Source organism: Phyllostomus hastatus, unplaced genomic scaffold, assembly GCF_019186645.2.
Source record: "Phyllostomus hastatus isolate PE091 unplaced genomic scaffold, TTU_PhHast_1.1 phas_scaffold_501, whole genome shotgun sequence".
Lineage (NCBI taxonomy): Eukaryota > Metazoa > Chordata > Mammalia > Chiroptera > Phyllostomidae > Phyllostomus > Phyllostomus hastatus.
The window spans coordinates 920,001-933,588 of record NW_025334033.1 but is presented as its reverse complement, the minus strand read 5'-3'; the positions used below and the strand labels follow the sequence as shown (position 1 = coordinate 933,588).

At 44.1% G+C, this 13,588-nt stretch overlaps 1 protein-coding gene, 1 long non-coding RNA gene and 1 other non-coding gene across 3 annotated transcripts in view; all 3 read right to left on the bottom strand.

Annotated features, from left to right (window-relative positions):
- Positions 1 to 809: 809 nt before the first annotated feature.
- On the bottom strand, positions 810 to 1,690 carry RNASE12 (ribonuclease A family member 12 (inactive)). The gene is made up of 2 exons (XM_045821996.1): positions 1,590 to 1,690; positions 810 to 1,285 (listed from the first exon to the last, which is right to left on the bottom strand). Exon 2 carries the CDS (start codon positions 1,245 to 1,247, stop codon positions 810 to 812), a length of 438 nt encoding a protein of 145 aa, XP_045677952.1. The 5' UTR covers positions 1,248 to 1,285; positions 1,590 to 1,690.
- Positions 1,691 to 4,018: 2,328 nt separating this feature from the next.
- Positions 4,019 to 13,588, bottom strand: part of LOC123808585 — a 10,169-nt gene continuing 599 nt past the window's right edge. The window contains exons 2-5 of the long non-coding RNA XR_006783804.1: positions 7,693 to 7,839; positions 7,315 to 7,412; positions 5,092 to 6,844; positions 4,019 to 4,174 (exon numbers count right to left, since the gene is read on the bottom strand). This is a non-coding gene — a long non-coding RNA (uncharacterized LOC123808585). The remainder of the gene's footprint in view (positions 4,175 to 5,091; positions 6,845 to 7,314; positions 7,413 to 7,692; positions 7,840 to 13,588) is intronic.
- Positions 13,354 to 13,425, bottom strand: TRNAP-AGG. The gene has a single exon. It is a non-coding gene; the product is annotated as a tRNA-Pro (tRNA).

Genomic DNA, 13,588 nt, shown 5'->3' with positions numbered 1-13,588 from the left:
TTCTGATGTCTTTTGCCCTTTCTTTCAAGGCACACAGGGAGCACTGAACAGGAGCAGATGCAGCTGAGGTCTATATGTCATCTTTACAGAAAATTCTAAGAGACAACCCCAGTTGCCTCTACACTTAAGACCAAGTGTGGGATTAGGGTGAAATGAATAAGGTCTCAGTACAAAAGTTAAGAGGGTTAAAAACAAACCCAATAATCAAGGCAATATTTTAATGCAATCTTTAAAATTAATTTAACTCAAAACAATCCCTGATGAACAAATATAAAAAATTTAAATAACAGGCTCTGACCCTGCATGGGCACAACTCAGGTGCCCCTCATCACCCTAAATCCAGCCCTGTCAGAGTGGGCCTTGGTTTAAAATTCAGGTATTTTGTTCATTAGGGATTTTTGCATTAATATGGATTTTTGAAAAATATTATTTATCTAGATTACTTGTGGGAGGGAGGGTGCTCCTTAAAATTTGCATGTGAAGTGAGTGCCTCACTCACCTTATCCTCATCCCAGTCCTGCACCAGATACACTCTGGGTTCTCATCAAGTGACACAAAGAAAAGGAACAAGAAATTGAAACACATGCAGAGTTTTGGGTTTAATTCAGTTTTATAGTTTTATAGTTGAAGCAGAATAAGAAGATTCCAGCTTGGCAATACTGGAAGGATAACTGAGTTACCAGTGGCTACCCATTTCATTCCAGGCTTTCCCCCACATCCACATCTCAAGTGCACATCGGAAAGAACCAGCGCCAGCGCCCCTGACAGAGGACAAGAGAGGATCTCAGACCCAAGGCGCTGGTCTCAAGTTACTCAACATATCTCTGGAAAGTGACTGGCCCCGTATTGTCGCAAGTGACCAGAATGAACCCCTCTGTGGGGGAAAGGTGGTACCTGCATGCAGGATACCTGACACCTTCAGTGAGCTTACAGACCGTCATTTTGAACTTTGTCTCACTCTGGAAGCATAAAGTGCTGGAATGGTTTTGGCAAGCCATCTTCTTGGGAGAAGTGCAAACACTATTGATTTTGCGAGGCCTCTCATGGATGAAAACATGCTCCTTCTTGCAGGTATTATCAGGTTCCTTGATGATTCTTTGGAAGATCATATGGTTGCAGTACCTTACATGGATGTTGCTCTGAGGGTAGTCCACATGCAAGTGCTCTATGGTTGACTCCGCTACTTCCTCATCCAGCTCGTTTTCCCAGAATAGAATCAGCAGGAAAATTATCACCATTATTATCATCAGGGGTAAGAGTCCCTTTACATCTTTTGCTCTGACTTCTATAGAGTAAGAGGAGAGAGAAAGTAGCAGAGGGTAATCAGATTCCTCCAGCCCCATACCCTGACTTTCCTTCCCCACCCTTAGAATATTTGATTTCCTTCTCTCTGCTAATTAAAATCTTGCTTACCCTGAAAGATTCAACTGGAGGTACAGCTCTCCAAGAAAGCCATTTCTGACCATGTCAGCTCTCAGAGTTGGGCATTGAACTGTTCTCTAATTATTTCCATTTGTTTTACTTCCATCAGCTCTTTTGATAGCAAGAATCTGATCTCCTAGTCCTTCTGAATCTGTCAGAGTACTTACCACAAAGCTGGACAGTGGTGCTCAGAAGTACCCACACCTGATTGTTTTATTTCTCTTGCAGAATGACTTCCTTCCCCCATCGTCTCAACCTTAATTCCACCCAATTCCACATGTTTTTAGCAGTGTCTTCTACTCTGTTCTTCCCAGTTCTCCTGTCAACCCTAACTAGCTGTGTTAGCTTGTCTTACCGCTCTTTTTTGCTGTAGCTTTCACAAGTAACATATCCTTGTGATCATGGATCTGAAAAAGTCCCCTGTGTCTTGCTGTTCTCTCACAACAGTTGAGTGTGGGGAGTGCTGGAGTGGAAAGAGCAGAAAGGGCGGGGCCTGTTGGGGAGTGTGCTTGGGTGCCTTTGAGGAGGAAGGGAAGCTACCTTCAGAGGAAGAGTTGGCTAAGGCAGGTCCTGAAAGTGTCCTCATTAAACAAATGAAGATTTTTCAAAACATTTAGTAAAGTCCTGATGTGTGCCAGACACAGGTTTGTCTATTTTCCAAATTTACAGCCAGTCCTTATTCAAACCTATGAAGTAACAATTACCTTCATTTCATTAATGGAGAAATTAATTGCAGCCCTGGCTGGTGTGGCTCAGTGGTTGAGCTCCTGCCTGTGAATCAAAAGGTCACCAGTTCAATTCCCAGTCTAGAGCACATGCCTGGGTTGTGGGCTAGGTTCCTACCTAGTAAGGGGCATGCAAGAGGCAACCACACGTTGATGTTTCTCTCCCTTTCTTTCTGTCTCTCCTCCCCTCTCTAAACAATAAGTAAATATCTACATAAAATAAAAATAAAATCTTAAAAAAAGAAATTGTAGAACATTTCAGGTGGAGATGGAAGATGACAAAAGTAATAAGAACCTCACCTTCTTGACACCTGAACTTCAGTTTCAGCAAATTCTAGTCCCACATGGTGTTCAGGACAGAGCGGAACAATCCCCTAACATTAACATTCTCTTGATAAGGCCCTGGAAAATATGGCAATGGTTCCCAAACTCTGATGAATAGTGGAATCACCTGGGCATTTTTTAATGCCACTTTGAGACATTCTGCTTTGATTGGCATTGGAGGTGACCTGGGTTTTGGATTATTAATAAAAGCTCTTCCAAAGATTCTAATATGCAGCAAATTTTTGGAAACTACTGAACTGTGGCATACATTGGAAACCTATGTGGGAAATTAGTGGAGTGCTTGGTGAAAGACCAAGGTATTAAGACAGATTATTTTTGTTGCTATCATCTTCAGGTCATTTGATACAGGAATGGGAAAACAGACTTAGTTTTATGACTTGCTGCCCTGAAAGGATTTCTCTTTTGGTGAGACTTTTACATAGTCTCCTCTATATATGAGGTCTGTCTGGAAAAAGTCCAGTTATTATTAATACAATAAGAATGGTTTGTGTGACATCGATGTAAAGGACAGTCAGGAAGAGTGGACTGGAATGCACATACATGAACAATGATGACTTCACTATACTAGTGAGTGAGGGTGATAGAGGCTGTTGAGTGAGCACGTGTACTGTGTGATTGTTGGATTCAAAATGCCTGAGTGAATAGAGCAATGAATCTGCATCAGATTGCGTGTTAAGCTTGAACATTTCTCCACAGAAACTATTCAGATGATCCAGAAGGCTGCAGCTATGGGCAACTGGTGATTGGTAGCTTCATCACAACAACGTGCCTGCTCATGCATCACGTCTCGAGCAGAGTTTTTTGGTGAAACATCAAATCACTTAGGTGACTCAGACCCCCTACAGCCAAGATTTGGCACCCTGCACCTTCTGGCTTTTCCCAAAACTAAAATCACCTTGAAAGGCAACAGATTTCAGACCATCGATGAAATTCAGGAAAATGCAACAGGGTAACTGATGGCGATTTGGAGAACTGTGTGAGGTCCCAAGGTGCCTACTTTGAAGGGGACTGAAGCATCATTGTCCTATGTACAATGTTTCTTGTATCTTCTTCAGTAAATGCCTCTATTTTTAATAGTACATGGCTGGATAATTTCTGGACAGACCTCGTATATCTGTGTCTTTCTAATTGATAAGAAGAAAAACATTTTGAGGTGAAAATGGTCCAGAGATTCCTGGAACAGTCTTAAAAAATGTATCTCTTTCTGTACAAAAAAAACATAATTCCAGACCATGAAAATAAACAACCAAGATGTTATTATTTACTTTCTAAAAACTTTCATTCTGGGTGTCCTTCCAGAATTCAAACTGCCCTGTTTGGGATATGTGTTTCACAATGCCACAAAGATATAAGTACACAATTAATTATTGATTAATTTTCCAATTAATAAATTTTGATTTGCACACCATCTTGCAGAAACATTTTTATTACATAAAGAGAAATCTATCTGAAGAGATTATTGTTACATATTTTCCAAACAGCTGCTTGATGACAGAAAAGTCAAAGAAATAGTAGTCTAAGGAAGATAGAGCTTTATTTCTCATGTAAAAGAAAGCCTGGGGTAGTTAGTCCAGGATCAGCCAGGTGCTTTAAGTTTCTGACTTCTGTCTCAGACTGTGGCTTCCATGTCACAATCCAGGTGGCTGCTGCAGCCCCAGCCATCACATCTGCATTCCAGCCAGCTGGGAGAAGAAAGGCACAAAAAGGGTGTGGCACTGCCTTCTAAGGACACATCTCAAAGTTTCACACATCATTTCCACTTACAGCTTACTTGCATTAATTTGGTCAGACAGTCACATCTAACTGCAAGAGACACTGGGAAATGTAGGGTTTATTCTGGGGGATGAGGCACCTGTGCCTAGCTGAAATTCTGGTTTCCAAACAAAAAAGGGGAGAATAAACACTGGAGGACAAGTAACAGCATTTTTCCTATTTGTCTTCAGGCGAACATTGTTCTGGAAAACGTTAATGAGTGTGATTCAAGAAAAAAGTTTCATGATCAAAAGTTTGAGAGACACTGTTAATTATATTTCTTCTCAAAAGATTCACAAAGCACAACATTCTGAGAAACCCAGCAATAGAGAAGCTTGACTGTTTTCATTTAACTAGAGATTTTACAAATTGATTTGAGCACGGAACTTTACTTAAGGGGCCCCACTGTGGAACTGGGTCCCATGGAAAATCGGTGTGAGACATGCTGCATGGGACTAGGAGCCACAGATGGTAACCAGGCGTCTGGGCAGGAGCAAAGGAAGCAATAAGCAAAAGGGAATGGAACCCAAGGAGCCCTGGGTTCTTAGATTTGGGGGACTGCCCTCCCTTTAAAATATGTACAAAAATTCAAGCCCCATCCTTCATTACTACTAGAATTCTAGCTCTTTTCCCGAACTATTTTAGAAGCTCTCTGAGAACCGCGTTTATCTCTTGTCCACAGTGAATCCTCAAGGCTTTCTCTCCGCCCCCCCTGTTACAGCAACATCTCTGGCCTGCTTCACGCTCCTCCCAAAGCCTGGGCACTCTCCTACATACTGAATACAGGATATGCAGTATAACAGACATTCTGAACACTTTTAATTATAAAAGAGAAAAATATACTTACTAGTCTTAGCAGCCATCAGCAGACGCTTCACAAGGACTCCCTTTTGGGTTGCACCTTTCCCTTGAGCACCCTGATGTGGGTGTGCTTATCCTCCTTAACGTCAGCTTTGTATCTCCTCTCTCTCAAGTCCTGGGCCCCATTAGACCATGATCATGCCACAGGAGGGGGCTAGCGGCTCTTTTCTTGAAGATGCACTTTCTGAGTCTTTACCCTCAACTGAGGAAACATGAACTGCCCTTCTTGAAGAATGGGGGTGGAAGGAGGTTGCAGAGCATATTGGGGAAGCTACCTCACTGCCAGCCCTCAGCCACTCAGTCAGCCACTGCCTGGCTCCCACAGACTATTTTTCAGAAAGCTTTCAGAAAGGTTTCTAAGTGAAATCCATCAGTCTGCGGCTATTAATTAAAAATACAGAAACCTGGGCCCCACCCCAGATGTATCAGATGGAAGATTCTGGGGGTGAGGTCCTGGAATCTGCATTGGTAATCAGTTGCCCACCCCTGGTGATTAAAATGCACACTGAAGTTTAGGGGTTGCTACAATAGATGAGCCCTGAATTGGTAAACAGCACGGTAATTTATAAAGAATTGCATCCACTCCACATTGAAACTGACTTTTACATTATTATGTAGAATGCTCAGTACCTCATGTGAAACCCTGCATGTCAATAACTGCTCTGATTTAGAGCTTTCTCAAGGTAAAAGGTAGGTATTTGTCCCCACATCATGTGACTAAAGCAGGTCTTTGGAGCACCCATCCCCCAACACACACTGGAAGGACCTGCCTCCCGGAACACACTGCTGGAGGAGGAAGGACTGGTCTGTCTCTCTTAGTTCTAGTCCTTAATTACCTGTGCTCTTTCAGTCATTGTAGAAACCAGTTCATAGGGGATCCTGGAGATGAGTGGAGTGACCTGCGTTCCACCAGGGACAGAGGTCCCAGGCCAGGCAGGGGGAAGGAGAAGTGAGACTATGTCTGAAGGTTGGGAGCAGGGGTCAAAGCCAGGGTGACTGGCAGTGAGGAAGCTAGGAGCACCTCAGATCCAGGAAGGTGGTTTAAAGCAGAAAGCAAAAGGTGCTCTCCTCCTCCCACCATTCTCTAACCCCTCCTTCCCACTTCTGTATCACCCAGATGCCAACTTTTAGCACCTGTCTTAAGACCAAAAGGTTGGAAGTACTTTTGAGTTGGGATCTGTTTTTTTCTCTCCCTATTCCTCTTTACCAAGGAGCCCTCCCAAACTTTTCATCTACTATGCTGGTGTGGAAAACAGTCAGATGATAGGGAGTTTCTTTCTAACCTTGGAACTGGGCCTTGTCCATGAGGAAATCTCTGCTGGCTCCCACAAACTCTCAGGTATCCTGTGTAAGCTCAGGTGTCAAGAAATATCTCTAAGGGCAGGGCAAAGACATGAGACTCTATCATCTCCTCCAAGAACCCTTCTTGAATCAACCACCTCCATCTCCTTTTAGGAATTCCAGAAGAAGCCCTCCTCCATGCTTCCTGTACTTGACTTAGTCTTAACAGTCATTACATGGGGCAAGCAAGGGTTTATGTGCCCTTCTCTCGTGTGTGCTGCATGCTTCTGGTGAGCCAGAATGTGTTGCTTGTTTGGTCAAGCACCCTGCCTGGTACTTCCCAGGAGAACAAAAAGTGTTTTGGAGTGGATGAAAGGGCCAGATGTTGCTCTTCTGCCACCAACTAGTTGTGTGATCTTCCAAAGCCATGTCACTTTTCAGTGTCCCAGTTTCTTCATCTTTGAAATGAAGGTGGCAGAAAAGAATAAAGAAAGAATCAGACTATCTGCAAACTCCCTTTCTGCTGTCACATGCTAAGGTTCTGAGCTAAATAAAGTGACCCCGATGGCTATTCCCTTAGGAAGACACTTCTCTGGCAACCTCTCCTATTCCACCCTCAACACACACACACACACACACACACACACACACACACACACACACACACACGGGGTGGGGGTAAAGCCATGCCCTCTGCCTTCCAGCCTGGAGTCAGGGTAAGCAATGGGGAAATGGATCCTGGGCACCAGACCCAGCAGTGGGAGCTGGAGCCCTGATTCAGGAGTGTGGCAGAGTAGCCCTGTGAACTTGCCTATGGAATTGGAAGTCTGGTCAGAGGGACACCTCCCTAAATCAAGAATACTTATTATTGAGGGAAAAACAATAAGCGGCACGAAGCACCCCTGCTCTGGAGGGATTTGTTGGCTACCTTCACAAGCCTCTGGGCATTCTTCCAACTGCTCTCCCACGAAGTCATCTGTCTCCCTGTCCAGATGAGGTGAACGTATGTCTAAGAACAAGCTGCTCCTGATTTGGGCAGAATGTGTTCAGAATCAGATCAGAGGCTATCAATCTCAGCTGTGCAGTTGCAGCCCCAGGCTAGGAGCACAGGAGGTCCCGTTCTCCTCTGGGGGCAAACCAAGTCATTTTTTTTTTTCTGATGTTAGCTGTATCCCTGAAATGACTGTCACCACTATAGATAGCCCAGGGGAGGCCAGGATGAGGGGAGGTTGGCCTGAACATGTTTCTCTAGGAGGCCCCTGTGCTTCAGTTTTCCACTTCTGAGAACGCTTTGATCACAGCGTACCTGGCTTCTTGTGTGTGTCCCCAGGCTGGGCCCATGACCGTTTCCTTTGGATCCCAGTTTGGAAGTGCCATTAACCCAGCCTTCCCTTGCAGCACCTCCAATGCCACTCCCCGGCTCTGTTTGCCTCCCCGGCCAGGTCCAGCTTCCCTGAAAATTAGATAAGATTCCTTGGAAGAAAACAATGATTGTCCCCAACCCCCAAATAATTATAGAGGCCTTAAAGAACCCAGAGGCAATAAAAACAAAAAACAAAACCCTCCCTTTTCTCAGAAGCGCCCAGCTAGAGCAAAATGAACAGTGTCCTAGCAGCTGTGAGAGCCTGTCTTGAACTGGCTCAGCCACTAACTAGCTCTGTGATCCTGACCTTAATTCCACGGGCTTGGCTGACCTTTACAAGCGGCTGGGGGCTGGCCAAGTTGGGGGAACGCATGAGGGGAGAACAAGGAGCAACTGAGAGTCGATAAAGCACACCCAGCCACAACATTCCACAGCGCAGGTCTCTGTGGGTGCCTATTAGAATGAAACAGTGCTCCCCATGGCTTTTTGTCAACCATACTATGACACAGAAATCTTTTTAAAACACAAACTAGTTCTGTGCCTGTGCTGTCCACCCCCTGCTCTCCCTAAAATGTGTCAATGGCTTTTCATAAGTCTTAATGACCACAGTCTTTACCTCTGCCTACACAGCCTTGCACGGAGACCCTCACCTCAAATCTCTCCTTTTCTCCCTCCATACATAGGGTGGGGCAAAAGTAGGTTTACATTTGTGAATAGGCAAGACACAGAGTTAATAAAGCTATCGTAATAACCCTAACCTGTATGTCTTTTTCCATATGAACAACTGTAAACCTGCTTTTGCCCCAACCTGTGCTCTTTTTGCTCAATAGCTGTTCAGTAAATATTGATTGAATGGAATAACAGGTAAGTGAATGACCTAAAAGAACTATATTTTGCTCTTTAACCACAGTATCAATGAGCTACACTTTGTAAAATTCAAAAATCTTCTTTGAGGGATTCTTGGTGGGACCCTTGTAGCACCCTATGGACATGAGATCAGAAAGATCAATGAAAGGAAAGTATTGATTTACCTCTAATTACTACTCAAGACCTTAAATCTATGGTTGTCCCTCTGATCCTCCCACTTTAGCTGATAAAAACCAAACTTATGAGTTTTGCTAGTGGGTGCTGCCTCTCTTCTCTGCTTGCTATTCACACCACAGGATGCCATTTAACTTAGTGAGTAGTTCAGCCTAATTCCATGAACACCTTATCCCAGATCAATAACACAGATCTACCCTCTGTAAGTTCCACATCCATGTCATGTACACAGTAGGATCAACAAAAAGTAGTGGGGTCCCTAGAAATTCATTTTTTTTAAGATTTAATTTATTTATTTTTAGAGAGGGAAGGGAGGGAGAAAGAGAGAGAGAGAAACGTCAATGTCGGTTGCAGGGGGCGGTGGCCTGCAACCCAGGCACGTGCCCTGACTGGGTAGAAATTCATTTTTAATCTGCAATCCCTCTCAGTAAGAGCCAAAAAATAAGACCTGTGATCTGGGATAAGGTGTTCATGGAATTAGGCTGAACTACTCACTAAGTTAAATGGCATCCTGTGGTGTGAATAGCAAGCAGAGAAGAGAGGCAGCACCCACTAGCAAAACTCATAAGTTTGGTTTTTATCAGCTAAAGTGGGAGGATCGGAGGGACAACCATAGATTTAAGGTCTTGAGTAGTAATTAGAGGTAAATCAATACTTTCCTTTCATTGATCTTTCTGATCTCATGTCCATAGGGTGCTACAAGGGTCCCACCAAGAATCCCTCAAAGAAGATTTTTGAATTTTACAAAGTGTAGCTCATTGATACTGTGGTTAAAGAGCAAAATATAGTTCTTTTAGGTCATTCACTTACCTGTTATTCCATTCAATCAATATTTACTGAACAGCTATTGAGCAAAAAGAGCACAGGTTGGGGCAAAAGCAGGTTTACATTTGACAGTACCTGATTTGGCCACAAGGCAGCAGTTTCTGCCCAAACTCCAGGGAGCAGAGCTGCTGCCTATTATAATGCTTGTTTGTGACCAGCAGAGATTCTCACCCTGTTCCATATCATCCACCAGGCATCCTCTCCACGGGCCAACGGTGTCTCCTACAGGGCTCATATGACAGTGATCCCTCATCTCAAAATCTGGTCAAATGAGGTTGATGATGTCCTGGTGGTTATACAGGTCCTTCCCTAATCTTAGTTTTCCTTTTCCTCCCTTGTCTCCCTATTGTGGACTTTGGCTTGTCAGTTTATTAAATCAATTATTTTATAGATTCTTACAGGATGGCTGTTGAGTCTGTAATCCTACAATGGGTGCAACCCTACAATGTGGCCCCAAAACACCATTGGTTCAGAATTTCTCAAAGCCTTAAAAGTCTGAAGCAGCTGGGCACTTAAGTTTGCAAAGGAGCCAATGGCACTGATGTCCAATTTAAAGCTCCTGAGAGTTTACGTGGTGTCTTGCTTTATTCCAGTCAGAAGAACTTTTCAATGCTTCCTTAAAGCATTTATGGGTCCATACTGTGGCCCAAATGGGAGAGCTGCCAAAGAATACTTTTCAGGCATGGCTCCCCCTCACCTTTCCCAGAGGACAGCATATTCCTCACACTGCAAGAGCCCTCAATTCAAACCCCCAGTACCTTCATGCTCCTTATCTCCCTCAGTGTCACAGGGTCAGGTATTCCTAAAAAGCCTGTATAACTTTTTGATTTAAAACAACAATTCACACAATTCATTAACCAAATACTTATTTAGTATCTATTAGGCCCTAAGAACTGTTCCGGCCTGTGAGTCTTCAGCAGTAAAAAAGTACTCTGTTTTCACAATGATTCTATTGTAGTGGAGAGGGTAGGGAAATTAATAGCAGCAGCAGCAGCAGCAAAAGTCAAGTGGTGGTATGCACAAAGAAGAAAATTAAAGAACAGAAGGAGAATAGAGAGCAAAGGGGGTGGGTGCTATTTCCTACAGAGTGATCTGTTGGGAACTGCCCTGCCTGGTATCAGAAGCTGTAACCCCTGCCGAGGCTAAGGCTGAGGGAACGACCTTGGAACCGTAAGCCACCAAGGAGACAGGCTTATCTCCCTGGCAGGAGCACTGCTTCTGCTACTTCACTCATAACTGGCCCCCAATGCTTGGTTGGTTAGCCAGTGACGGGTAAGATTCCCCAAGGGGGGAACGACCTAGGACAGGCACGATCACATGGGAGGCCCCCAAGAAAGGACTTTGGGGGCTACAGCAAAAGGAGGTGATGGACCCTCGCCCCTTGGCTTTGAAGTAGCCTGAGTCCTCATCGTCTGGGAGAAAATCTCCTTATCTCTTGGTTGCCTTAGTTCCCTTGCTCCACCTAAGCCTGAAACAATGACAGGATGGTGCAGCTCTGTGCTGGAAAGAGCAGGTTCCCCGGGTGATCAGGCCTAAGAAAGAATATGTAAAATCCTGTGAAACCTGCTTTGTTTAGAATGCTCTCAGTTGAATGACAAGGGTCCAGGGAAGTAGTAAGTTTGTTCCTCAAAGTTTTACAGCTCTTTGACCCTGACTCAAAATAGGCCCTCAGACTTCCTTGTTATCTATTGTTTGCACCTTACTTCCTAGCAATGAATAATGAGGTTTACCTGAATTCTTATGCAAATGAACCCAATAAAAAGCCTCTCCAGTGGGGGAACGGGGCACTCTCCCCACCAGAGAGAGTGGCCATTCCGTTCCTACTTCCCCACAGGACCTGGTTGTCTCTGTGTATGTTTTTCTCGTGTGTTGACGAGCCATCCGCAGTGTTCTGTGGTCACTGCCAGTCGGTGATTGCAACAGTGATCAGAGAAGTCCTTTTAGATAGGTAACATCTGAGCAGAGCTCTTAAAAGCAGGGAGGGACTGAGATGCACAGGTATGAGGGAGATACAATGAAGCAGAGAGAAAAGCAAGTATGAAAACACAGGGGTAGGGATTCCTGAGGAGCATTAGAGGCCAATGTAGTTGGAATGCTGCCAGCAAAGGGACAGAGTGGTAGGAGGTGAAGTGCAAGCAATGCAAAAGTGGCAAAATTGTGTATTTTTAAAGTCACAGCAAGGTGAATGATTTTATGCTGAATGAAATGGAAATGCACAGAGGGTTTTAAGTAGAGCAATGACCAGCTCTGATCTAGGCTTTCACAATAACATTCTGTCTTGCCCGTTGAGAACAGACTGAAGGGGCACAAGGGCCAACCAGGGAGAACAGCTAAGGGGCTACTGCAGTGGTGGTGGCTGAGACCACAACAGTGGTGGTGGAGGGGGAGGTGGTGAGAAGTGTTTGGATTCTGGAAATATTCTTAAGGTACAGCTAACATCATTTGTTAAAGGATTGAATGTGGGTTGTTAAGGGAGAAGGCTAAAGAATGATTCTAAGGTTGTTTCACAGGTTTTCCAAATACCTGGAAAGGTACTAGAAGTTAAATACTCAGCAGCACAGTAAAGAGTGAGGTGAAAAATACATGTGGTTTCTAGCTCTTCTTCTTCAGGTGAGTTAGGGAACATCTGACTGAAATAGCAAGATGTGAGTGAACACTGAAAGCCCTCAATAGTTAGGGAGGTAGTAAGGGTGAAGAGTGTGATCCCAGGTCTATTCCTGTGTAGTGAGTGGAAGCACCCCTTCTCACGCATGCATCTGCACACACCCCTCAAATAAAACAGGCTGAATAACTTTAGTGAGGCTGTCTTTTTTCTTTTGGAGTTTCTTACTCTTGGCACAGTCTGTTTCTGTGGCTTGGGGGAGGATCACCGGGAGAAACAAAGTTTGGCACATGATTGAACTCAGAACTAAACTTAGCTATGAAAGATGAAGTAGCAGCTGATTCTGAGGATACAGCATGCCTAGAGTTACTGCGATACTAGCCTGGTCTCCAGTTGTGGCCTGTAGAGCAACTGGGTAGCATCAGTAGCTCCCAGGCCAAATCTAATTATACCAGGGGACCTTTTAAAAACTAACCACACCACTCTTCATCTTCAAAGAATCCAATTTAATTGATCGGGAATTGGATCCTGCAATGAATTATTATAAAGTTCCAAAAACGAGTCTAATGTGCAGGCAGGCTTGAGCATCCCTGCTAAGTTCATTCCCAAGGTGCTACCACCTGAGACTTCCTCCGCCATTCCCACCCACTATATGCACGGGCCCTGGAATGTTAGGCTTGAATGAGGGAGGGAGTCCAGGCTTTATGTGACAAGAGGGCTGCCACATTTACTGACCAGAAGAAGTCCCACCACGCAAAGCCCCCTCTGACCCCAGCCCCCCTGCTTACAGTGGAGGAAAATTGACAGTAATGTGAGACTATTGATATAAAATACACCTCCCTAAGACCTGAGTAAACAGTTCCTGGATAATAAAAAATGCAAAAGATTAATAGCGATGCTTGATTTTAGAAATGATTTTGTAGAAGAAATATTGTGTTATATAAATTATGTGCAATAACATGTGGTATTTATCCTGGTGATTTAATAATAGAAAAACTAGTTGTGTACAGAGTAAGTGTATAAACCTGAAGTGGTGGAGTATAAAATCATTTTCATAGAGTAATATTAGGTACAATAGTAACTTGATTAGTATGATGGTGCTCAACAGCAATAAATATACACTGCTGTGGAAAAGAGGGCTCGTCCGGGATTTGAACCCGGGACCTCTCGCACCCTAAGCGAGAATCATACCCCTAGACCAACGAGCCAGGATTACGACCATTTTTCAGTTTTACAACTGTAGTAGAAAAGTTTTAGCCACGTCGCAATTACAATTTTTTCCATAATTGAGAACATGGAGTGCCGCCTAGTGGACCAACGCATCACTGCAGTCTCCTTTACCCAAATTCCAGAAAACAATACACTTAGACT